This window comes from Camponotus vicinus, unplaced genomic scaffold, assembly GCF_025532165.1.
Source record: "Camponotus vicinus isolate PSW18456_S1 unplaced genomic scaffold, iyCamVici1.0 SCAF_1, whole genome shotgun sequence".
Lineage (NCBI taxonomy): Eukaryota > Metazoa > Arthropoda > Insecta > Hymenoptera > Formicidae > Camponotus > Camponotus vicinus.
Genome location: NW_028141945.1, coordinates 31,819,499 through 31,846,056, shown reverse-complemented (window position 1 = coordinate 31,846,056; position 26,558 = coordinate 31,819,499). Strand labels below are relative to the sequence as shown.

Below are 26,558 nucleotides of genomic sequence, written 5' to 3'. Positions count from 1 at the left end.
TATGTATAACATTTATGAAGATCATTAATAATGATATAAGATTTTATATTAGCTTATAAAAAGATGTTTAAAAAAACCGACATCTTTCAATATTTCTTTAATTAGATTTTCTGTAAATTAATAAGTAGGAAGACACTGTTTATGATCAAATCAAATTCCATCTATAAATAGAAATTTTGTGAAATAATTAAATTAAAAAATAAATTATATTTTAAATCTATAATGGATATAAAATATATTTGTGTATTATTTAGGATAATTTCATGTCTCAAAGAAAATATGAAAGTACTGTCGTGCAAAATACTTTATTTAAAAAAAATACCTTATTCGAAAACAAAAAGCAATGCAATAAAAAATATTTTACAATGATACTTTTCTTATAATTTTTTCTATTTCAATGAAATTATCACAAAGAAGAGACAAGTTTTTTTTACCCATTATATGCCCATTATTAAAATGAAATATTTTAAAATAATAAATCACAAAATATTCTTAATATTTAAATATGTATAAAATATTATTGATATAAGATATCATAATTAAAAGCTAAGTTATAACCAGTTATAACCAGTTATTAAATTATACTCTGTAACAAGTAACAAAAAGCAACAGTTAAACAAAAAGTTTAATTCTTTAACGTTCAGACCCAGCTGTAAGCAATTATAAAATTTTTTTTTCTATGATAGACTATAAATAATTTTTAACTTGGAATATGTACTATATATTTTGGAGAAAATTTTAGTATAAAATTGTTTTATACTTACTAATATTTAATTATAAATTATTATTAATGCTATAAGAAAAATATAAAATAAAAAATTTAATAATATAATTTAATGCTATTAAGAAAATCATGATAGAATATAAAAAATTTATTCTAAATATTTTAAAATATTTTATATTTTATATTCTTCACAACCTAGATAGAGCATATTTTGAAAGTTTTGTAGATGATAACAAAATTGTAATGAAAAACATATCGCAAATTATACAAGATAAACAAAATTATTGTCAATGTTTAAGGGTCCTATGATAGTATTTATCAAAATAAATACGAAAACGTTTAATAAACAAAAATTATGACATTTAAATATGTTGCTTAAGAAACATGTTCGAACGAGCATTGAAATTTAATAGTTGGTTGAATATACATGGAACTTATATTGTAAATAAGACTAATTTGTTTAGAGAAAAGTAACTAGCTCGAAAACCTGATTTCTGAATTCAAGTTTCTTAAACATTTGTTATTTCTCTTTAACATGGTCCAAAAAGTTATTTAGAAGTAATCTTTTTATACAATATATAAGTAACGTATCGTCAGATATCTTTTAAACCAATCTGAAAGAAAACGATCCTTTTTTAGAATTAAAAATAATTAGTTTTTATAAGAATCGTTACGTAATTTTTAACATAATATCTTAAAATTCATTCAGAATATAATTGAATTATATTCTGAATGTAAAAATAATATTCGATTATATTCAATTCAAAATATAATTTTGTCATTTATTTTTTTTCTAGATTTTAATTTCACCTCTAAAAATTAATTATCCCTTTAATTATTAGTTATTCAAAAATTCTACAATTGTTTCTATTTTTTTGTCGAAGAAAATAAATTCTAAATTTCTTCGAAAAATAGTCAAAAAATATCGATGATTTTATCATACTATCTTTAATCACCAATCAGTCTTTTTGTAAAATCTATAAACGTACAATTGTTTATCATTAATTTTCAAATCTAAGGTAACAAACTTGAATTATGTTAGAATACTATTGTGTGTACGCCATACTAACACTTAAATGTATTAACATTATTGATACGTATATTACATTAGGTACTTATATGCATCAACATTTTCTATCAATTATATATCTTACAAGAATATATAAGTTTTTATTAAATAATGCTCTCTTTTGAATTGAGCAATTTTTGTTATTTTCCATATGTTCACGCATATGGAAAATATTCGAATATACTATTTTATATTATATTGTATATATTACATACAATATTTGGATATACTACTTTAAATGTCTCTGCTCTTCATGGCTAAGTGAGGCATATATGTTCTCGCAGTATATCATAAAAACAAAAACAAAAAAAAAATTTCAATTATTTGATATTTTAAGATAACAATTACATAGGCTACTGGAGAATAATTTTATAGCAAACTCGTGGATGGTTGATCTACTTCCGGTCGACTGTCCGGAGACTTAGGCTCTTCCACTTCTTCTTTTTCCATTTCCCATTCGCTTTCCGGATCGGAGAATATATTTGCGTTATTTAATATCTCATCTTCTAACGATGCATCCGATAAGTTTTCTATATTTTGTTGATTCCCATTATAAAGAGACTCTGTAATTATTGCAATAAATATATATTTAGAAGTTTATAAATTATAAATTTCTAAGTTTATACAATCCATTTTTATTTATTCTAACATACTTTAAGGATTTTCTTTATTATAAATTAACTATTTTCCTCTAAAGTACCATCTTCTCTTGTATTGCTTTTTAGCATTATTTATATTTTCCATGAGATTATTATAGATTAAGAAAGCATACGCAAAAAAGTAAAAAAAAAATTTACAACTTTAACCCATGCATTCCATTATAATAAATAAGGGTGCAAATTGAGGGATTTTTAGATCTTTGAAATCTTTAAATAATATCCTAATAACTTTAGAAGAGGAAATAAATTTGTACGTTTATAAAATTTTGATTGAAAAAATACGCTAATAATTAAAATTATCCGATAATTTATGTTATAAAATATTGGTCATAAATCCCGTATGTTTTATGAAAAAAATATCAAATAATTTACCATCATTAAATGTATGTTGAGACAACCATGTAGATTCAGTCCAGTCATCAAATTGGAGTCTTCTATTGGTATCAACTTCGTCTATGGAAAGTATAGTATGCGATTCTGAATCGGTTACATCGAAGATCTCTGTCACTTGCACTTTGTTGTTATCATCCATATAATAGTAAGCTATTACAGCATCTTGGTCTGTACTTGTCTATATAATGAGATTTATGAAATTTTGGAACGCAGCCTTAATATCTTTATCTTTTAAATTATATATTTTAAATATATTTTAATATTCTTATTAAAGAATACATACTTGCAAAATATTTTCGCAAGTATCATCCATTGTTCGTGTGAGATCGCCCATATTTATTACACAACTCGATTTGCCCGAATCTGTCCATGATGGCCTAAAACATAATACGTTAATAGTGATGACATACAATCAAAATAACTCTATGCAATTATCTCTGTCTTACTTACCGCTCGTTGTATTGAACAGTTAAATCCAGATTTGTGTGTTTTTTATATAGAGTGTCAACCTCCTCTATATCTCGTGCATCATACATACCTAAAAAAATTGAGAATATTGTTTGAGAATTACTTACAATGCATAATAAAGTAATTCACTTGCTAATCAACTTTCATATATTATGTATAAATATATATAATATTAAAAATCAAAATATACTTACTTGAATCATATTCCATAATGTTGAAATGACACTTGATTGATTGAGACTGAACATAGACATTGATTTTTGGAAATATTATACTCAATTGTTCTAAGAAAAATTTAATTAATTCCACTATGTTGTTTCTCAGTTTCGGAACATTTATAATGAATCTGAAATAGAAAAAATACATTACCATTAATTATACACACAAAACAAGTTGTTTGAAAATATTATAATTAATTATTATATAAGTAAATTTCTGCCTGACTGTGAAAATATTCCCACTTAATATTTTGTTCAATTTTTATCTACTACTTTAGAAGTATTCTGTAATTTTTCAAAGTAAAATCTATTGCAAAGTAAAATTGCAAATCATTTAAGAATTCGTATTTTATAATAATTATATTTTTTCATGAAAGATAAAATTTTATAATCAGCAATGTGATGAAATATATCTATGATTAAAAATAAAATTTCAGACAACACATGCTTTTTGATGATAAAAAAAATTCCATAGATATAGTGCACAAAGATTGCAAGATAAAGAAAGCCTGAAAATGTTATATGCTTACCGGGAGGGTGTTAAATGCTTAGAATGAGTAAATGCTCGTTGTGGGATATGTAGAACATTTCCGACTACTTTGTATTCCAAAGTGCGAGTTTCTATCTTGTTACCAATCAAACTATCAATGACATGCATGATGTTAAACACACAATATCACAAACAATAATTATAATTTGTGAAATTGCAATTGATTGAGCATATCACATGCAATATATGCAGTAATGTGTAACTCATGCAGTGAAATAAAAGATAATAAAACTTAAGATTAATAAACTCTTAAAGAACAGTAAACTTAATAACAGTAAAATTAAATTATTATAAAAATAAAAATTATTAATTTATTATCATCTTTAATTGCAAGCGAGATGGCATGTAACATCTCTCTCTAAATAATAATCAAAGACATTCACAAATCTAAAATTAATATAATATTAGATTATACACATACACGGGTGCGAGCACGCATCTTTGGAACTAAATTATTTCATGTATGTGTTTCGTCAAGCGGTGTATTTATGTACACATATATATTTAAATAGTTGCTTACTTTGTGATGGTGGCGTACATTATATCTACCGGTAGCGTACAAGGCAAACTCAATAACGATAGTAGTTTCATACTACGGTGTTTGAACAGCCAATTAACAAGTCCTTTATTGGCGGAATCTATGGCATCTTGGAATATCGTCATAACGGTCTCAGGCAAATTGGCTACCAATGCTTCCTAAAAATAATATAGTCTCTCTTATATTATATATATGTGCAATAATATGAAAATAAAATATATCGGAAGAATAAAGAAAAACAAGATTGATTCATATTGATTAATACAGGTAAAATTGAATTTAAATTTCGATATAAATGATGTAGAATGAATGATACTGATTGAAAATTATTACATATTATGAATTTTTTACCTGTCTATGCATCTTACACTCTAGACATTCCGGGTCATATTCCATGCTGTCATCGAATGTCTCTTGAACTATGTACGTTGATTGTACTGCGAGACATCTCGTACAGTTCAACATATTATTACGATGTAAAAATCTTAATGCATCATCGAATCCTTGTTTACACATATTCGAAAGAATCTATAAAATTCAAGAGGAAACAAAATTATCTGTAGCATTTAAGATAATTATGCAATTATGCAATATCAAACAATACAGATTTTTATTTTACCTCTGTTTTAGGTGGAAAAAGTATTTTTGTGAACCTGTATATGTTTTGTTTAGAGAGCTCTATGCTTGTATTTGCGAGATTGACCTATAAAATATACAAAAAGAACAATAATTATAATTATCGAAATAATCGAAAGAGATAATAATTGTACATATCGCTTATTAACAAGCGTGAACGATGAGTACGTACGTGAAAAAGTTGTGATGAGATATCCCTGGGACAGATATCACTTTCTCCGCAAAATGGACTAACAGTGATTGTATTTTCGTCGAGCGTAGGTAGATTATCGCTGAAAGCACCGTCCATGTATCTGATGCCATGAAATCGTGGTGGTAGCAAACCGGAAAAGAACGGTATAAACGAAGAAGCTAATAGAGCCTGTACAAAAAAAGAAAATATTAAATATAAAATAGTGGAAAATATTAAATACAAATAGTGAAAATTCTAGGTATAAATATACCTTTGAAGAAACAGATTATTATAACTTATATAAAAATAAAATCGATTTGCAATCAATTGATAAAATTTTCTCTAAATAATAAAAATTATTTTTGATTGAATAATATTTTGTTTTAAATTTATCTACCAAATACGATAAGCTTATTATCAATCTATCTAATTTAGCTCTCTTGTTATAAAAGTACGACAATACAAATAGCTAAATTGCCTTACTTGCATTAAGTCTTCCTTGGAATTGAATTGAGAGACGATGACATTCTTCCCATCATATACTCTTGTCATAGAGATATGCAATTTGCCATTTACACGAATATGAGCGTCCTCCGGTAGAAACTAAAATAAAAATATCCATTTTGCATTATATTTTAACAAAAGGAGATTTTAATAATCTTTTCTATTTACCTTCTGCATGCTGTCTAACAGAAAGTGTTGTACATTGAAAGATGGACTGAACGGTCCGAGCGGGTGTTGTTGCGCTTCACGTGCCAGACGTAATATATTGCTGGTCATTACTCCTAAAAAAAAATAATAACGATCATGTAAATTTTCGTAAATTCGAAACAAAGCTAATTAAGACCACTAGGACATTCGTGAATCACTGATTAATTAACATTCGATCGTTGGTGATAGATTTATTTAACACTGATAAAATTTGTAAACAGAAAGAGACAAGTTTTATTCAAGTTATTTGATAAAAAATTAAAAATTTCACGCGATAATAACATATTAAATTAATATTACAAATTCTTTTTAATGAACACGAAAAAGGAAGTACTTAATAGGATTAAGATCAATAAGATAACGATAACATGGATGTCAAAAAGCGTTAAGTCAACAAAATAAAATAAAAGAAATTTGAAAGAATCAAAGTTTTAAAAATTGTATACATTTTTATGACGAGTATTTATGAAGAATTGTATTTTTCCAAGATTAATAAGCCTTTATTGTATCGTATAAATCTTTATTGCATATTGTCAGAATCTATTTGTTTATTAAATAGACAAAAAATACATGAATATCGTAATGGAAATGATATGATTTATTCTTTTAACTTTTGATTAGTAGCAATATTACTAATAAAATATTTGCTATATCTATTCTAGTTCCATTTGGTAATCTTTCTGAATAACTTTTCAATAAGAGACTTTTTAATAGAACATTATTGATAATACATATTTTATATCCAATCAATATAATAACTGGAAAATTAATTTTATAGAGTTATATAAATTATTATTAATATAAGAGAAAATAATGAAATAAAATTGAAATAGCCAAAAATATGCAAAATTACAAAAAGTTAAGTTTCCAACTTTGGTGAAGAAACAATATTGCGAAATATCCGAAGATATGCAAAGAATGCTGTTTTTTGAGATAAGCATGTAATGCTAGTGACGTTATTGTATATCATGATGTTCGTGATAAGTCAATAAGCAAAGACAGATGTGTTCATCTATTAAATTTATGCAATATATTACGATAATGTATTATCTTTCTTTCTATCATCCACTTTGACATTTGCTCCGTTATAAACTTAGAAATGAGTTGACGTCAGTTATGTCAGGAAACAAGAGCGATAGGAAGAGAAAAAATATCATTGTTATCTTTCGATCGACACGCGACAATTTTTTTGAAATAATGCTTCGTAATTTCTCTCTCTTTTTCGCATGATTGATTTGTCTCAATGAAATTTCCGCTGCGATAATCGCAGAAAAGTGCGCGGAAATGCAAAGCAAGCAGCAATGATGTTTATAACAAAGTAATCTTGCAGAAAATGCTATAATTATTTCGAAAAATTAATTAAATGCGACAGATATGATATATGCAGTTAAAAGTATATAATATCTTTGGGTCGTAGAAATTTACAGAAAAAATAACAGTTGTTAATAACAACAATTGTTCCAATTTAAAAATAAAATACGATTAGATATGATAACTTTTCTTCAAGATTAACTTTTGTTATTGTATTTTTCCCGTATTTTCTTTCGTATGCTCCCACACAATGGAGACATTCAACCGCATTATTGCTTTCAAAATGCAGTGTTTTGTATTCGAATATTTTCCAGATCAACTTGTGCATGCAATTTCAGATTTCGATGCTTACTCTCTAAAAGTGAATCAGTGAAAATATCACTAATTTAAACAGTAAAATAAGATTTCACTGAGAATCAGTGAGTGTTTTACTGATCTTCAGTGGAAACGCTTATTTTTTTGTTATTTTATTTTATATCTCACTGATTATGGTCAGTTAAAATAAAATTCACTGTAAAACCAGTAAATTTCACTGTAAAACCAGTAATCGCAAGTTCGTTCGTTTACCGCTACGATCGCTATCTCTCTCGTATTTAGTTTAGTCATAAGAATTATATAAAGTTTGCAAAGAGTGACAGATAAAATTAGAAATATTACTTCGATTTAATTTCTGATACAATCTCAATAGAGACGCTTCAGATATTAAATCGATCTTATAATAAGTCGGACAAATAAATGTCTGACGACTTAATGAAAATTATTCGTTCGTTATCTATTTAAAATAACAAGTTCAATATACATGTAATATAAATAAAATAAAATTTTTAATATAATAAATATTTAGTAAATATAAATAGAATTTTTAATTTTATATGAAATAGATAGAGAGATGAATTGTAGTTTAATACTGACAATAACGAAAGAAATATTATTGAGATATTACTGATTGAAACAGTCAAAATTATTAACTGATTCTTTCAATAAAATATCACTGATTTACAGTGCTGTACTTATAACTGCTGTAATCAGTGACTATTTACTGTTTTTCAGTGATAATACACTGATTCACTTTTAGAGAGTACGCATAGCTTGAGTTGCGTATGACGCGAATCAATCTGGTCGATAAGCATGCGTATGTGTTGCGTAAAGTTCGTGTGATGCGTTTACGTTTAAAGTGGTCGCAACTTTGATCTTGATTTAAAAAAGAAGGGCAGCCTTGCTCTTGAAACGATTCCGATTTCGAATTTCTTAATATCGAACAAGCGTCATAGACTGCAAACGAGGGAATAAATAGTCGCCCGAGGTTATCAGATATGCAAACGTTAGCCTGGGAAAAGGCACGAATACGTCAGAGTATCTCGCCAGCTTAAAGAGCCGATAGAAACAGCATCGCTTTGTTTGCCGTATCTTATATCCGACTGTAGACACATGCACGAGTGAAGTCTGACATCATAGGAATGACAACCAGGATGAGATTTGCGTTGGAGTTCTACGCCGCGCAATTAATTATGACTTAATAGAAAAAAAAGTGGCGAGACATGCCAAGTAAATGTCCCCTTTCAAGATCAAGAGGGAAATCTTCGCGACGTTTCGTAAAATTTACTTATTGTTAGAAGAAATGACGTTGACGTTAGTCGAAAAATATGGAATAAAGATGTCCCGATTTGCAATGCTTTTCAAAGAAATTTTATTATCTCCAGAAGTTAAATAAATATCCTTTATTGAATATTATCGAAAATCATTATCTGTTTACTTAATTGTCGATTATTCGGTCCTTATCCGAAAAAAATGTAGGATCTCGGATATAATGCCTACAACCGAAACTATTTCTTACAACAAATATATATAAGAAATATATTAGATAAAAAATAATCTGAGTATTTCTTTCTTAATACTAGCATTAAGCTTTATTTGCGAATATATTAATGATTATAAATGATAGGGACACGTAAAAACACGTAATAATAATGCATAGTGATATTAATAAGATAAACTGTATTAAAAAATAAGTAATGTAAGTATCATAAATGCCACGCGTGTGGCGTAGGAATAAATAAATAATAAAACTGAATGAAAAAAATTGTAAGAGGAAATTGGAATTGCATATGCATGAAAGCACTTAACCTATGGACATATTTACCGTTGACGAACAGAACCGTTATTTCATATCTTGCTAGTTTCATATATCTTTTGTTATATATATATATTTATATATATAATTTTTTCAAAATTCAAGGAAAAATTCTAGTAGGTTTATCTGTATTGTTTAAAGATATATATGAAACTTAAAAAAAAATACATATATATATATATATATGTATTTTTTTTTAAGTTTCATATATATCTTTAAACAATACAGATAAACCTACTAGAATTTTTTCTTGAATTTTAAAAAAATTTACACATTAGTAATCCAAACTTATTTAGATTTAGCCATCAAAAAAATACTTTGAAAAAATAGACAATAAAATAACTTATTTTAGACAAACAAATTATGATATGCAATAATTCATGGAAATTCTGTATAAAAGAAAGAAAGAGAAGGAAACGGTATGCATCTTTATCAATATTTCGTAAAATAAAAATTATTTTTTTATTAAAAGAAATAAATGTGCAAATTTAAATACACGTCCCAGACAGCACACATGTCCAAAAGACATCTAAAAGACGACTTAAAGACGTCTTAAAGTCTTTTAGACGTCTTTAAGACATCTTTTGGCCTTTTTGTGCTGTCTGGAGTGCAATATCAAAGCATATCGATAAACCTTGTCTCCTCTAATCTTTCAACAATATTAAACAACAATTTTAAGATAAACGCTTTTATAATCCAGCGATTCACGGCAAAGATTACTTGTGAATACATTCGCAAAGATACGGAAGATATATTAAAAATATTAAATGCATGTGCAAAGTTCATCATCGCATGTGAACAATGGCACTTAGCATCTGAAATTGCGTATCAGATCGATCAACCTGTGTGCAGATATTAACTTTTAGACTTTAGACACTAGTCCTTTAATAAATATCATTCGAATGATGATGTCCTTGGCTCACGCGATCGATGTATATTAATCGATGTCGGAAAAGAAATACATCTTCGAGGAGGTATTACGTAATCACGATGTATTGACATTATATATCGATCGATCATGAGTCATTTTTTGACATATAGTTGCGATAAAGAAAGAAAGAAGTGATTAATTCGTCAACTCACACAAGTGTTACGATCAATTAAAATATTGATTTTACGATTACACAAAGGAAATATATTACAGTTAAAAATTGCAACCCAATCTTTATGTATATTCTGCTCATAAATTAACATTCTATTTATATTTTTTTATAAAAAATTATATTTTGCTAATAAATTAATATTCTGGTAATAAATTAACATTCTCTTTATGTTTTTTCCATAAAAAAAATATCAAAAATGATGTCACTATTGCGGAATACATGATGTGAGTCAAATAGTTAAATATTTCATTGCCTCAACCATCTTATATTAAAATATGCTCGCGAGACACTTTGTTAGTCGTTTTTGCACTGTCGGCATTGACCAATTTTAAGAAGGTTCATGTCATTTTATAGTAAATTTTATAATACATTGAAAAAATATATGAAATATATTGCCAAATATATACCCAACATATGTATCAAGCACTCTTTTTTATATGCGATAAAATCGGTCAATATTCTTGTTTCCTGTGTTTATTTTGTTAATTTATCTCGAGCAAGATTCTTTTTTCTACGGACCATAATCGACATACACCATGGAGTAATAATATAATCTTGTCCATCTTTATCATTATTTTGATCATTGATAATCACCTTTATCGCGATACATATAGATAAGCTTCAAGTACAAATTTTGAAACTATCATCATGGATCATTGATAATCACCTTTATCGCGATACATATAGATAAGCTTCAAGTACAAATTTTGAAACTATCATTGAAACAATATCTCTAGCCAATTAACTGTGACGTTTTGTTCGAAATTTCCGCGCATATCTTGCATATCTTAAAGCGCCATAAACAACAAACAATTTTTTCACGATCTCTTCATTGATAACGAAAATATTCTTCTAATCTTAATTTAGATAATTGGCATGTCGCTAAATCAATGAAGCGATTTTCGGTCATCATCGAAATTATATAACGCGACAAAAAATCAAATTATATCAGTTAACTATTATATCGGTCGTATATATATAATAATATTTCTCGCCATAAACATGCGGTTGTAACCTAGTTCCAGTGACATCGATGCACATATGTGGCGAGAGAGCCAACGAGAGATAGCATCCAACCCTTTCACCAATGTTTATCCTCCGATTCGCGTCACTTGACCATGATTTTGATCCACGCTTGAGGATTACGAAAACATATTTATCATAAGCTCATCGATTAGTTTGTTACTTTATGACACATATTCCTAACGTTATACGATCTGACCTTGTTTATGCAACTGAAGATTTGTGAAAATAAGATGCGAAAAGGCAAACTAGAGATTGAATTATTCTCAACGTTTTAATATTTAAACCGCGTTCGTGATTTTAAAATTAATTTGCTAATTTAAATTTCAAATTTCTATTTTATTTTTACAGACTTGCGACTACGTAATTAAAATAAATATTAGATACTTTGCGAAATCATTATCTTCAAAGTTATTTTAATTTTTGGAAGAAAAATTAATTTTCTTTTAGAGCAATTTATTTTTTTCCATGTTAAATATTCATATGTGTATATGTCAGTATTTTAATCATCGTAAAACTCTCTTTTAGATCTTTCAACAATTTTGCATCAAGAATCAAATGGAATCTGTGAATAAATAAATCAGAGCTCTTGTGAGCTAACAAACAAAGCAGCTGTGTTTTTTCACGTGCGTGTTAAAGTCTACCGAGTTAATTCTCAAATGACTAACGTCATCTCAGCAGCTGCTTCCTCTTAATTAAGTGGATTACGTCTCTCAGATATATATATATGTATATATGTATGTATGTATGTATGTATGTATTTATGTATGTATGTAAGTGTAACTCGTTTCGATTTCATAATTAGGACTTACGCAAGATGACGAAATGCCACAATGCTTATGATCGCATCCGTCAAAAATAATTCATGAGCTCTCGTTGCATTATTATATTATTATACGAGGTATGCAAAAAATATTTATGTAATACCTCGCTTCGAATTACTTGAACAAAATGCGATTGATTATGTTGGGTCTTGCGGTTAATCCATTTTCCAAATATAACTCTTTCTTTGATATAAAATAATAATAATAATAACAAATCTATGAAATAAATAGAAACAAAATTTATTATAAAAATAATTGTAAATAAAAATCTAAAATATAATATTAAAAATGATTATAGAAAGAAAATTTATTTTATATGTTTTAGACTTACATAATTACATTAAATGTATCTGTTTCTTTATTGCAAAAGAAAAATTTAAATTCAGATTTTTATTTTAAATTTTAAAAAAGCATAAAAAACGCGTAAATTGATTGTTAATATTAATGCGCTCTCATTACTTTACATTCATGGAGTTCGTAATATATAATACATAATACATAATATAGAATTTCGCACGAGATATGAAAACACAACCAAGTGCTTACTGCCTCTCTTTCACGATAATAAAAACAACATATATCTATAACGCAGAAAACAAAATATTGCTTGCTGCATTCGTCTATGTTTGCATGTGGTCTATTTACAAGATTCAAGCAATCAAGCAATGACATTTACGCATATATATGCAAATGATTTCAGCATCTAAAAGCGTGTCAACGCGATAAATTGCGAGCTAAAAGTTCGATTACATTTGCGCAGCGGAAATAATCACAATGTAATCATCACAATTCCCTTGTTTACAAGTTCTTAGCTTATTGTTAGATAAAGAAGGTATCCTTTCCCCCCTTCCCTCATAACTTATTGAAGTTGAAATGTATGAATCGTTATTACGAAATTAAATAAGACGTGAAAACAAATTCTTTTTATTTGAAAAATATCTTGAAGGAGAAATATAAAATTCAGATTTTTCACGATTTTCCGCAATTTTGCAAGGCAAATAAGGAAACCTCACCGTCTATGAAATGAAACCACCGTCTATGAAATGAAACAATTTCAAATGGTCGTTACTGCAATAGTGACTGTCCAATCATAATAGTATTTTTATTATCTATCTTTTTTTTAAGATATAACGATTTTTTATTCTTTTATGCATCAGTTTGACGATTGCACATATCATCATAAACGAGCCGGCAATCTTAACTTAATTATTGAAAATGTCATTTACGTGTTTAATAGAACTAACAAACGCGTGCAATCAAATGATAAATAAAGGAGAAGGGGTAGGACGCTACAAATTTGCGCGTCACAAGCTAATTATTATAGTTTGCGGTTGCTCTCATTATCGCGGTAACGACACGCGGTGAATTATTGAATAATAAATTCATTCGATTGTGTAACATTCATTGTATAATAACATGTAATTTGATTTAAGCATCCAAGCAATTATTCGCTATTAATGTTCGCATATAATTGATTTATTAAGTAATTTTGCACTTTTTTAAGTACAATTTATATTTTCTCTCTTCCCCATAGATAGATTTGTCTTCGCTCGTAATACATAGCATGTTTTATGTTTTTTTCTTCTTCAGAAAAAACAAACTCCAATATATATATATATATATATATATATATATATATATATATATATATATATATATATATATTCGAATTTGTTTTTTTTGAAGAGGAAGAAAAAAAACGTAAAACATGCTACGTATTACGAGCGAAGACAAATTTATCTATAAATAAAAAAAAGAAAGAAAAATAAAAAACTGAAAATTGCTAATTTTTTGACATACTCCAAAAGGAAAAAAATAATTAAAAGTAATATTTAAAGAATGACCGCAAAAATCGCCCGTTTCGTGGACCTCGAGTTTTGATACGATTTTGGTGGTAAATGATTGTATATCATCAAACATTCATCCCCTAAAAATTTCGAATTGAGCATACCTTTTATTGCTGAGATATGAAGGGTTGAAGTTATTATTCACGAATGAAGAGTACGTCATTTTACACGTTCAACACTGAACTTGACTTAAACGTCGATTTGAGGTCACGATAAATTAGTCTTCTAACAGATAAACAAATCTTATCTGAAACATTTTTTGATATGCGAAATAACCTCGAGGTATTTTATGTTGAACGGATAAAATGGCATACCCTTCATTGATGTATAGCGACCAATTTAACCCCTCATATCTCAGTAATAAAAGATATGCTCAATCTGAAATTTTCAGAGGATTGATGTTCCATGATGTACAATTATTTACCGCTAAAATCGACTCAAACTTCGATGTCCACGAAACGGGCGATTTTAGGCCTGTTTTTGCAGTCATTCTTTCTATCTCTAAATTTCCAAAAAAGATACCAATATAACTTACAATTCTATAAAGCAAGAGATTTTTCTTTAACAATGTAAGTCATCGGACGCAATTAACAGTGTCCAAAAATAGAATATACACAAAAATATAATTGAATCATTTTTCTCTAAAGAAGCTAATAGTGCAAATAAAAATATGCATACGATATGTGAAGTAAAAAAAAATATTATCGACACTCAAGTGCACCGTTAATTAGAAAAGCTTCGAAATAATTATTTTATCTTGACAGTTGACAGATCAGTCTTACAATTAGATAAATATGTCTAATCAAGTTCATCGAAAAAAATACCAATGATAAGAAAGAGAGAGAGAGAGAGAGAGAGAGAGAGAGAGAGAGAGAGAGAGAGAGAGAGAGAGAGAGAGAGAGAGAGAGAGAGAGAGAGAGATTCACTCACCGAGGGGTAGGTCGCAAAGTAAGCTGCATGCGGCGATGGCACCCGCGGACGCGCCGCTTATCTTGTCGAGCAGCAAATGCGGTGCATACTTTTTGAAGCAGACTGCCACGCCGACGTGGTAGATGCCGAGGAAGCCGCAGCCGGCGAATGACAGATTCATGTCGCTATTTTTTCGTTCCCCGATTCTCGCTCTTAATAACGGGTCGTCGCGCCGACGACGTTGTCCCTCGTTGTTCCTCGCTATCCCTCTTGTTATCCCCCTTACCTTCTTGATTCTTCCGTCACCGAAAATCGCTCGCGAAACGATGCTGTTTACGACAAGTTACTGCAAGTTACGCGCGGCATAAACAGGGCGAAACGCAAAAGGAAATGACGCCACCGGAAACTTGACTCGCCACTTTTCGTAACTTCCTGTTTGAGAAAAACGCGAGAAAAGTGTCGTTCTTTTTTCAATCAACAATCTCTGTCGAATTCCGTGCTCGTTATGTGCGTCACTTGCGATACGCGAGAGCGATGCACGATCGTTACGACGGTCAACCATGCTCTGCTGTCGCGCGAGCAACAGCTAACAGCTGTTCGTTCCCGATTAAATCCCCGTGCGCAGCGAGAAGCGGAGAGGAGGAAACGCCACACACAAATTACGTGTGTACAGACACGAGAACCCACGGACGGCGGCAGCGATAATGCTCGTGCGTGACGCAAGCACTCACACGTGACGCTCGTCGCACGACTGTGGTCAACGTTGGTGGTGTGGTTCGTTGGCCACGCCTCCTGCGTGACGCACATCAAATGCTGCGTTCACAAGTATGATGTATTTTTTGTATCATTAAGTCTCGTGCATACCGACGATGTTTTATTTTGCATACGTAAATATGTGAAAGATAAAAATAATGTGTTATAATAATATAAAAATTATACAGTGTGTTATATGTGATAATTAAAATCATGCATTTTTGATCATTAATAAATCAATGATTAAATATCTTAATAATTAATAATTAAATATCTTAATAATTAATAATTTTACGTAATATTTTTACTAGAATAAAAATGTAATTTTAAATTGTGTTTTGATATAAGTCGCCAATATTGGACGTTTATCAGCAACCAAGGACACATACAGGGTGCCTTCCGTTTCACGCATTGCGCGCTTAATTCACAATCAGTGTGATGCATTAATATTGTTCCGTTTCTATTAATGCGCAAATATAATCTTGGAAACGGAATGACTTTTGATGCGTTTAATGTGAAACAGTATGGCTGCTATCGAAATAAATGTATCACACGTGACATAAGGTTGTAACTCTCTGCGCATTAATTTCTTCAGGACCAACCTGTAGTAGCTGATGCGTTGTTGATGCGCTGGAAGTGGGAGGATTCTAGGAAATTCTATGTGTTATCAATGTGCGCATTAAGTGAAACGGAATAGTTCTCTCTACAGCTTATGCATTTCATGTGTGAAACGGAAGGCACCCACAGTGTACCACTTTATTCTTGTTAGTTGGCGAATGTAAACAAAGATGAAATGATTCACTGTGTCCTCTGCGTCGCCCATTGACAATAATCATTCTTGTATACATAATGTTTACATTCATTCATATATAACATACTGTCAGTTATAAAAAAAAACAGCATAGCATTTGAAATCGATAATCATTGAATACACAAATTGTAGATACGAGATATATTTTTAATTAAGATACGATGTATCGACCGAGAGATAATCTATCGCCTTCCAGTATCTTTTCGCGCACGAGAGATGGCGACATGTTTCGGATGATAAAAAAGGTCACAATTACTTCGTCTTATATGTGTATTTATTTCATTGCGAATTTTTTTCTTAACCTTGTCCTGCGTGCTCCAGCATTATTTTGCGTCTATAATAATTAAACTAAATAATAATTTAATTAGTCTAATTAAACTAAATATTATAATAATTAACTTTTCCTTTTTTAATCGATCTCTTGCCTTCATCCCGCGAGGTTACTATGATCCTTACGCCAGGTGTCTCCGCGATGTTCCTGATCCGCCGAGTTTCACGTCGAACGTTGCCGACCGGACGGCGTCGGGTTTGGTCGATATCGGGATCCGTCGCGTAATAAACGCCGACAAACACCGACGAATACCTGGAACGCGATGATGACGGGGCGACTGTGACAGTCGCGACGAACCGGAGCCGAGTGAGACGGGCGCTGCTGCTCGCGGTGCGCGTTAGTCGGGGAGAAAAAGCGGGATAGAGACGCGGACATCGAGAACGCGCAATTTTCGTGGGGAAGAATCAACGGAAAGATCGACCCCGGTTCCGTCAAACGTGCGTCGACGAGTCGTACGTGACGAGTGTGCGTGTGTGTGCGCGCGCGCGCGCGCAGGTGTGTGTGTGTGATGCCGGTGCCCCACTCCCTGGTGCGCGACACTACTGGTCCTCCGAAACTAACCCTTTACACATCCCCGACTAGGGCCGTGCACGCCGCCGTCGTTTATGTTACTATGTGCATTAGCGGCGCATAAAACGCAAGGTGAGCCGGTTTACCCTTTGGTATATTTATAAGTACATATATATAAAGCGATTTATTTTTGTGCGCACTCATAAGATCGATCAGCGTGGATGGCGAGTGCTTTTCGGTTTCTCTCTCTTTCTCTTTCTCTCTCTTTTTCCCCCTGTGTCTCTCGGTAGAAAGACATATCCCGAGGGTGAGTCGCGTTGCGTCGACCCTTCTACGTCGAAATAGAATAAGGGCGAAAAGAAAGGAAAAGGGGTATTTTGTATCTTCTAAAACTTCTAAACTCTTGGATTCTTTCAATAAAAATTCGCAAAGAGAGAATTAGTTATATTTCTTGTTAATTTTATATGATATACGACATGTATAATTAATTGTTCCATATCTTGAAATAATTTAGTTTGAAATAGAATTGGTAATTGACGAGTTATTAATGAAAAAAAGACATCAACACGATATATTGACCTTGTTATTGATATATAGTACATTAATAGTGTAATAAAATAAACAAAATTGCTATATGTTGCACTTGTGTTGCACTTTAGAAAGAAGGATGTTATAATTCAAGGAAGTTAATCTGAAGAATTACAAGAGAGATTTATAATTAGATTTATTAAATCAGTTAACAGATATTCTTAGTGACTTCTGTTATATTTAACAGAGAATTTATTAATTGTAATAAAAATCATTAGATGTTATTTATTAAAAAAAAATACAATCTATTATTTTCGCAATATATAACATATTTGTGGATGCAGATATCATGTAAAAGTCTATCAAATATAAGAAAATTATCTCAAATTTAATTAATTTTTTGTCAACTCAAGAATCATTCAAGTTTCAGCTTTAATTAATGTTAAAATATAAATATAAATTTGATATCTAACAATAAGTCGAGATCCAATAATAAATAATGTGCTCCTACAAGGAATAAAATTTTTCCTCTTTTCTCTATCATACCTGAATACATACTTGTTTTGAGTGAAAGGGATTTTATGTTTATGTATTTACATGTTCACTACTTCTTTTCTCCCTATTTAAAACATAAATGCATATATGGGGAGTATAGAAAATTTAACTGGAAAGCATTACCTATTGTACTCTGGGCAACAACAATGATTTAGCACAATTTATACACACATCACAGCATACAGAGTTCTCTCTTGTTACTGACTCGAATACGAAATCGCGTGTTGATATGCCGCTCGTCTCAAGGAACTTCAGAATTAAATTGAATAAACAAGAAATGAAATTAGTCTTTTAATTCAAGATAGATTTTAGATTCTGAAGTAGATTCTCTTGCTTACATAATTATGCAAAATTGTGAATAATAAGAGAATCATTATTGTATTTAATGAAATAAAAAAAAAAGATATGTATATATCAATTAAAAATAGAAAGAAAATAAATAAATATAAATAAAATAGGAGATTAAGAAGGAAAGAGAAAGACATTGGAATTGCATCAACTGATTGATTAATCTTTTTTGCCGTATTAGAAATGTATATACTATCTACTTCTATCACTAGAATTATATATAATCTAGAAAAGAAATGATAATAAAATTTGATAAATATATACATTATTAAATTAATGTTTATCTTGTTATTACAATTGTCTTGTTATTATAATCTGCTTTAAATAAAGCAAAAAATTTCAAATTGTTTAAAAAGGATACTTAATATACTTTTGTTGGCTGTAGGATGTATGCGCTGCAGATGCAGACTGCCTGCCAAGGTGAGGGCACTGGTGAGCCCGATGATCCTAGTAGCCTTCATCCAGAACCAGCACGACCCGCTGCACAAGATTGTAGTTCTTTCGATATTGTCAGAGCCACACAGGTAATCTAATCAATTAAATTGAAGAATTTTTCTTCAAACTATCCTAAATACATTTTTAAAAAATTCAAATTATACAAGTATGAAAAGCTCACAATAGCGTATAAGCATCTAGTATTTTAATATATTTTTTTTTAACACTTTGAGTTTAACATAAATAAACTTTCAATTTAAAACTAATCATGTCTGACCAAAAAATGTGATTAGTTTTTTTATTTGAAACTAAATAGGATAATGTTTTTACAGTATGGAGCATTGGAACGAGTGACAGAATTGGTGGAAGCTGGTGCTGATGTGAATCAACCGGATTCAGAAACCGTAACATTACTCCACTGGGCTGCCATAAACAATCGAAAAGATATTGTTAAGTATCTTATTGCAAAGGGAGCCGTAGTAGATGCAATTGGTGGTGAATTAGCTTCTACGCCATTGCATTGGGCTACAAGGTAAGTCTATTTTAACAAACATTGTTGATATTACTTAATAAATTGATTTAAATGAGAATAATAGAAGATTTTGAAAATAAGCTGTCTTATCCTTATTCTTTTTGTGATATGAATTTATAAAAAAACTTATAAAACAAAATAATTCTAATCATGCTTCTAGACAGGGTCATCTCTCTACAGTTGTCATACTGATGAGAGCAGGTGCTGATCCAACCTTGAGGGACTCTGAAGGTTTTTCATGCATACATCTGGCAGCGCAATTTGGTCACACAGCCATTGTGGCTTATCTGGTAGCGAAAGGTGTAAATCCGAACATGCCAGATAGAAGCGCCATGACACCTCTTATGTGGAGTGCTTACAAAGTCAACAGGTACATAGAGTATCGTGTTATTACAATACAAGCAATATGGTTTCTCTAATAGAATAACGCTATATTGGTTACTTTAAAGTCTTTCCTTTTACAGCTTAGATCCAACGCGACTGCTGTTGACTCTAGGTGCGTCGCACTCGCTCACCGACAACCTGCACGGTAACACAGCGCTGCATTGGGCTATTATAGCGAAAAATAACACGGCGATATCTATTCTGGTGCAACACGGGGCCTCGTTAGATTTGCCCAATTTCCAAAATGAGACCGCGATGACGCTGTTAGGCCCGCATATTGGCGCCGCATGGTTAGGTCACAAAATTAGTCAGGAGATTAAAGAGAAGCAAGGTCGCACGAGAACATGGTGTAGAGATAAGGTAATGATAATATCCTATAAGTATGTCATGATATATATTAGCTTGGAATAAAAGTGATTTTTCAGTTGAGAATATTTTTTTGCTGTTGACTGTAGAGTTCACAACAGATTTAAGTTAATTATTTTCCAATTTCTCTGTATATATAATTACATTATCTCATTATCCATTTTTTTCTTGTAGAGAATCCGTTGGTATTGCATGGTCAGTACGCCATTCATAGCATTTTATGTGATCGGCATGGTTCTACAGATCGGATGGGATTATTTACTAAAACTAGGTGCCTTTATCACTCTTTATGTAGCGGTGTATCTAATGAACCATTTCGTGTTCGATGAACGGCTGTTTCATATATTACCAATGTCGATTTATTTGGCAACTAAGGTGAGTTGATCATTCGATATATTCTAGATAGATCGAGGACATTTACGTACGATTAGTTTCTGATAAGCTGTTAAGCATGATAAGTAATATTGTTGATAAGGTGATAAGCTCAAAAGATAATATGATACAATGCATAAAATAATACTATATAAATTTAAAATAAAATTAATAATATAATAATGAATTTCAATGAATACTTAAATATAAGTCATATTATATTAGGAAATTGAAGTATATAATTGTTATTGATATTTAAACAAAATAATATACATTGAAAAACGCAATAACTTTACAAAATGTCAATATCTCATCGTTTATAAATATATTTTGCATTGATATACCTTGTTAGAACATATTTATACATGTTCTAGTACAGACTTTTTTGCAATTGATTATATGCCGATTTTAATTGAATCATGAATGAATTATATATTTTAAATATGAATTATATTTTTTTTAGATGTGGATATATGTTACGTGGATATTTTGGCTCGGAGTCCATGCAGCATGGTATTTATGGTTATTATTGGTTGGTGGTTCTGTTCCTCTCTGGATATGCTTCCTACAGTCTTGGCGAGGTGATCCCGGAATTATCACAGCGACTCACGAGGATAAATTAAATGTACTTTCTATTATTTCTATATGTGTAAAATTAACCAATATACATGAAAAATTAAATATATCTTCATCTGCAGACGATAATCGAATTGGCCGAATCCGGTGGTTTTGAACCACAATGGTTCTGCAGTAGCTGTTTAGTCAGAAGACCCATGAGATCTAAACATTGTTCCACATGCGACCGTTGTGTAGCGCGATTCGATCATCATTGTCCATGGGTTAATAATTGCATCGGTAAATAAATACTAATATATTCTTTCAATTTGCTCTATATATATATAAATAAATATATAAATATTTTTTTATTTTGATACCAAGTTGTAAATTTTTTCATTTTTCCTTTTAGCCATTTTACTCTATTTGTTCTTTTCATTTCACTATTATGAAAATTAATAAGTTATACAGTTAGACAATGAAGTATATAACGCTAAACAATGGGCTAATTGTATAATTTGCAGGTGCACATAATCACAAGTATTTCCTTGGATTTCTGGCGTCTTTGCTTGGATTGTGTATCGTTATTTTAACCGCTAGTGTACAGTATTGGAAATTCGAATGTTGGTCAAACTTGACGAACGGTCACAGCGCGGACAATTATTTAGTAGCGGCGGCTACCTGCGATGCTTGGGTAATGTGGGTGGCAGCTAACACGTCACTTCATTCCTTTTGGGTAGGAACTCTCTTGGCGTGTCAATGTTATCAGGTAAAATGCGCGAGTCTAATTTTATAATGTACATTTTATAAATTAAAACCAATGAAGGAATCATATTTTAATAGTTAAAAAATGATTGATTAATTTTACGTATTTTCACAGATCATGGTCCTGGGAATGACAACGAATGAACGAATGAACGCTGGTCGTTATAAACATTTCAAGCAAGGGAATCCGTTCCATCGCGGTGCTCTGCAGAACGCCGCAGATTTTTGCAATTTCAGCTTTTGCGGGGTGAAAGCGAAACCTAGCTCGGACTGGTTGCACAGTTTCGATCTCAAACAAAGCATCGAGAAGTTACCTTTGCTTGCGCAGAAAGATAACTTTCAGTACGTTTAGAATCTTGTAAAAGAATATTAAAACGAGACTGTATTGCGCTATCGCAGCCATGAGAAGCTAATTGTACACACACCCACATATACACCATATCACTTATGCCTGACGTACTTCTCGGGCTACCAAAGAGTTGCCGCAAACACGTAAGTGACTTTCCAATACGGCAGTAATTACGCATATACATGAACGATTTCACTCTATAAGTAGGTCTATTGTACAATAGTCGTTGAATAACAATTTCTCGACTTGTACTCATGAAAGACTTACATTTCACAAATGTGCATATCCCACCTGTGCTCTACTTAAAGATATCGATGAGTGACAGAACAACTTAATTGCACAAATATTTCTTCAATTCATCAATTAACTCTTTATTGCCCAAATTAAATGAAAAAAATATATTTTCAAAGAAAATAAATTTTCATATTATTATATATATACATATATATAATTTTGAAATTATAATAGCTGATAAATGAAGAGAAGTACATGAAGAGAAATTTGGAAATTGAAAAATTAATCTGTATCTTGGACTGGAATTTGAGCAATAGAGGATAAATATAATTATCTCAACTGATTATTACACAGGTTGTATCATCCTTTTTATATTTCTAACATTCTTCATCTAATTATTAAGATAACAATTCTTTACAATAGGCGCGTGTTGTAAATATTAATAATTTACCTTAAATCATGTTTATCTACTAATAATTACTCATCATTCCACATTTGAATTCAATATCATAATGGATAATTATGAAATGGAGCAATTAATAATTTATCAGATCATCTTCTTCAAGAAGTAAACGTACTTGGAGGTTGAAAGTACATAATATTCAATGAACACATGTATAAAGCTCTGATCAAATAATCTATAAGATTATTACACAATTATAATTATTTCATTACATAAAGGAATAATTAAAAATTTGTGTTTTTCCTTTACATGAACATTCAAAGAATTCATGCATCTATATATCTTTGATAAATTCAAATAATTCGTAATTAAAAAAATAAATGCACATAACGCATATAAAACAATAATAAAAATTTTTTGACATGTAAAAAAATTAATTAAAAACACAAAGATACAAAGATTAAAATTTGTATAAGATGCAAAAAATGAATATTAAAAATGTGGCCTATATATATCATGCTATAAATGTGTATAAATCATGCAAATTAGAATGCGTAAGAAAATCAAATGCTGTGCAGTAGAATTATAGCCAAAAAGCAAAAACTGCATAACAGCTATTTACATTGTTTACTCTATTGTTCGTATTTATAAGACTCTCTACCTGACTTAAGTGCCATGTTATGGTTCTTGAAATGCATTTATGTGTATTCAATATTATAAAATTTCTGTTGAGATTAACTACTATTTGTATCAATTATTATTGTGACTGTAAAATGTAATTTTTATCATGATAATGCGATACTTGCGATCACAAATCAATATTACAAAGATTATTTGTAATATTTATTTAAGAATTGTTGCAGCATATATATAATATATATCAAGCATATCTTGTCAAAAAAATTTAAGTCACAAAAATCGCTTTTTATATATTAAGCAAAGAGTGAGTTTAAAATATTGTTACGTAACAAAGAAATTATTTAATATGACAACAAAGAGCGCTCTGATTTGGGCGCACGAATATTGTACTTAGTATTTAAATACTAAACTAATAACTAATAACTTTTTCTTCCAAATTGTGTATACAGATTATTGCAAAAATAATGAAATTATATACTGCTTGTACATTCCAAAATCAATGATAGCATTTTATAATGAAGATAACAATAGAGTGAACGTCCAATTTTTTTATACAATATATTATGAAATCTTTAATTTTTCTCAAAGAAGTCTTGAATATTATTATTGCAAGTATTATTTCTTTAGGTGCGCTCACGGAAATCGAAACCTTGTTGAAAGAGTGAAATAATTCAATTTAGTTTTAATTTCTTTTAACTAATATAAAACAAATTTTTTTAAGTATAGAAAAGTACATTTTTACAGTTTATGTTTTATCTGATATAAAGTATTTCACAGAAATAATTTTTCTTTTAGAAAATAATTTAATTATAATAATATGATGACTTCATTGCTATCATTAAGGTTTTATATGATGCTAATATTGAAATTATATCATGCATCATATTATAAGATGTGAAATAAAAAGTTTTCAGAATCTAATCAATTATCAAAGAGAGAGAAAAAAGATGTGATATTAATATATATAAAATATAAATCTAAACTCTGCATTTAATTATTTTTTTATCACGATTTTGATTTCTGTGAGTGCATATGAAAGCGAATCGATCAAAAATTGAGTATTTGTATAATATAGCTCTGTGTGATTTTTTTAGATATATATTTAGTTTATTACAAAATTTTCTAAGTACGTAACAACGTACCTATGATAAGATTATAGAATATGTATTTTAATGCCAATTGTATGACAAAGTTTCTGTTTTTCCATTATGATAAATTCATATTTTAATATAACTGCTCATTTTTTATGTAAATATTGTATATTTTATTTGACGCGTCTGTAAATAACTATATCAGCTTTATTTTAGTATGATTTAGAAGACTATGGGTCTTTAAAATCATTGTCATACACGTTCAACTCTAAATTCGAGATTTACCAATTATTATAATATCGTATTATAATATTATAGTTGGTACAAGTTTTCACCCAACGATTTCTTGTACAGAACGATAAGAAACACTTGTGTACAAAATGTTGAAACATACAGATAGTTTTAATATGGATACACCTGAAATAGCAATTATACACAATTATTGCAAAACGAGTACTCCATGTCAATGTTGTTAGCAAAGAGATACGTGTATAAATATTATATAAAAAATATATAGCAGTATAAAAGTATAATATATTGATTGTACTATAATATCAATATATTGTCGGATAATTATATTATATTATTCGTCGAAGGTATTATTTCGCATAGAGAATTGAATTCAATTTTTACATACTTTTATTTCGCAATCTAGTCCAACTGAGATTTATAGAAAAATATTGTTAACGATTGCGTAGTGTGATTATTTCTTTCATTCGGAAGGTTTAATTGTCGGAATAAGATGTATTATCTTAACTTTCTATATGTATTATGTAATATCTTGAAAATTGGGATCGATATAATTTCGCTGAATTCAAATGTGGAAAATGCGAAATGGGAACATGATAGTAATCTCCTGGCGTTTTGACGCATAAATGAAACGCCAGGCTTGGCATAACATTTAATTCTTCGTAAATTATACCGATCTCTGTCTCGCAAATCATAAGTATCAAATAGTAGTGAAACAGAACGATGAAAAAAAAATGATAATGTTTTTATAGCCAAAGGATATAATGTATAATAATGAATGTTATTTTACACACCTATGCACGTTTCTATCGCTACGCTTTTTCTTAAATTCTATAAGGATAATTCATAGTTTTTAAGATCCTATCTTATACAAAGAAAAAAATTCTTCCCAGGTATGTAAAATTGTAATTTACAATACGATTTTACCATTACTGTGATTTGCGAGGTAATACGAAAACAACATGTATAACACACATACATTGAATGTTCGAATTGCTGTTAAATTTTTGACGAATTATAACACAATGTATTCACACGATGATGATACATCATTTACTCTGT

At 29.8% G+C, this 26,558-nt stretch overlaps 2 protein-coding genes across 5 annotated transcripts; one reads left to right on the top strand and one right to left on the bottom strand.

Moving 5' to 3' along the window:
- Positions 1–1,653: 1,653 nt before the first annotated feature.
- Positions 1,654–17,772, bottom strand: Bmm (brummer). Of its 2 annotated transcripts, XM_083080907.1 has the most exons (13): positions 15,308–17,772; positions 6,100–6,212; positions 5,911–6,030; positions 5,428–5,616; positions 5,239–5,322; positions 4,971–5,147; positions 4,602–4,777; positions 4,062–4,172; positions 3,508–3,659; positions 3,296–3,383; positions 3,129–3,222; positions 2,825–3,023; positions 1,654–2,356 (listed from the first exon to the last, which is right to left on the bottom strand). In XM_083080907.1, the coding sequence occupies exons 1-13, from the start codon at positions 15,465–15,467 to the stop codon at positions 2,163–2,165; spliced, it is 1,857 nt and encodes a 618-aa protein (XP_082937033.1). In that variant the 5' UTR covers positions 15,468–17,772; the 3' UTR covers positions 1,654–2,162. The 2 variants fall into 2 exon arrangements, with proteins under 2 accessions (XP_082937033.1, XP_082937038.1); XM_083080912.1 differs by lacking the exon at positions 4,062–4,172 and having other exon boundaries at positions 15,308–17,770.
- On the top strand, positions 16,485–26,532 carry Hip14 (palmitoyltransferase Hip14). Of its 3 annotated transcripts, XR_014435557.1 has the most exons (11): positions 16,485–17,823; positions 19,508–19,646; positions 19,890–20,089; positions 20,250–20,459; positions 20,539–20,833; positions 21,014–21,214; positions 21,675–21,836; positions 21,910–22,066; positions 22,291–22,535; positions 22,647–23,023; positions 23,349–26,532. XR_014435557.1 is itself a non-coding variant. In XM_083080925.1 (10 exons), exons 2-10 carry the CDS (start codon positions 19,509–19,511, stop codon positions 22,881–22,883), a joined length of 1,845 nt encoding a protein of 614 aa, XP_082937051.1. In that variant the 5' UTR covers positions 16,485–17,823; position 19,508; the 3' UTR covers positions 22,884–26,532. The 3 variants fall into 3 exon arrangements, 2 of the variants coding, with proteins under 2 accessions (XP_082937051.1, XP_082937064.1); XM_083080925.1 differs by having other exon boundaries at positions 22,647–26,532; XM_083080938.1 differs by having other exon boundaries at positions 16,486–17,823; positions 20,554–20,833; positions 22,647–26,532.
- Positions 26,533–26,558: the final 26 nt, after the last annotated feature.

What these genes read in the sequence shown, in the direction of transcription:
- Hip14 (XM_083080925.1), top strand. Translation starts at nt 19,509, where the DNA reads ATGTATGCGCTGCAGATGCAGACTGCCTGCCAAGGTGAGGGCACTGGT. An exon ending in CTCACGAGGATAAATTAAAT is followed by an intron (nt 21,837 to 21,909) that starts GTACTTTCTATT and finishes CTTCATCTGCAG; the next exon opens with ACGATAATCGAATTGGCCGA. An exon ending in TGGCGTGTCAATGTTATCAG is followed by an intron (nt 22,536 to 22,646) that starts GTAAAATGCGCG and finishes GTATTTTCACAG; the next exon opens with ATCATGGTCCTGGGAATGAC.
- Bmm (XM_083080907.1), bottom strand. Translation starts at nt 15,467, where the DNA reads ATGAATCTGTCATTCGCCGGCTGCGGCTTCCTCGGCATCTACCACGTC. An exon ending in AAGCATTTAACACCCTCCCG is followed by an intron (nt 3,660 to 4,061) that starts GTAAGCATATAA and finishes TTTCTATTTCAG; the next exon opens with ATTCATTATAAATGTTCCGA. An exon ending in CTTGCGAAAATATTTTGCAA is followed by an intron (nt 3,024 to 3,128) that starts GTATGTATTCTT and finishes CTCATTATATAG; the next exon opens with ACAAGTACAGACCAAGATGC.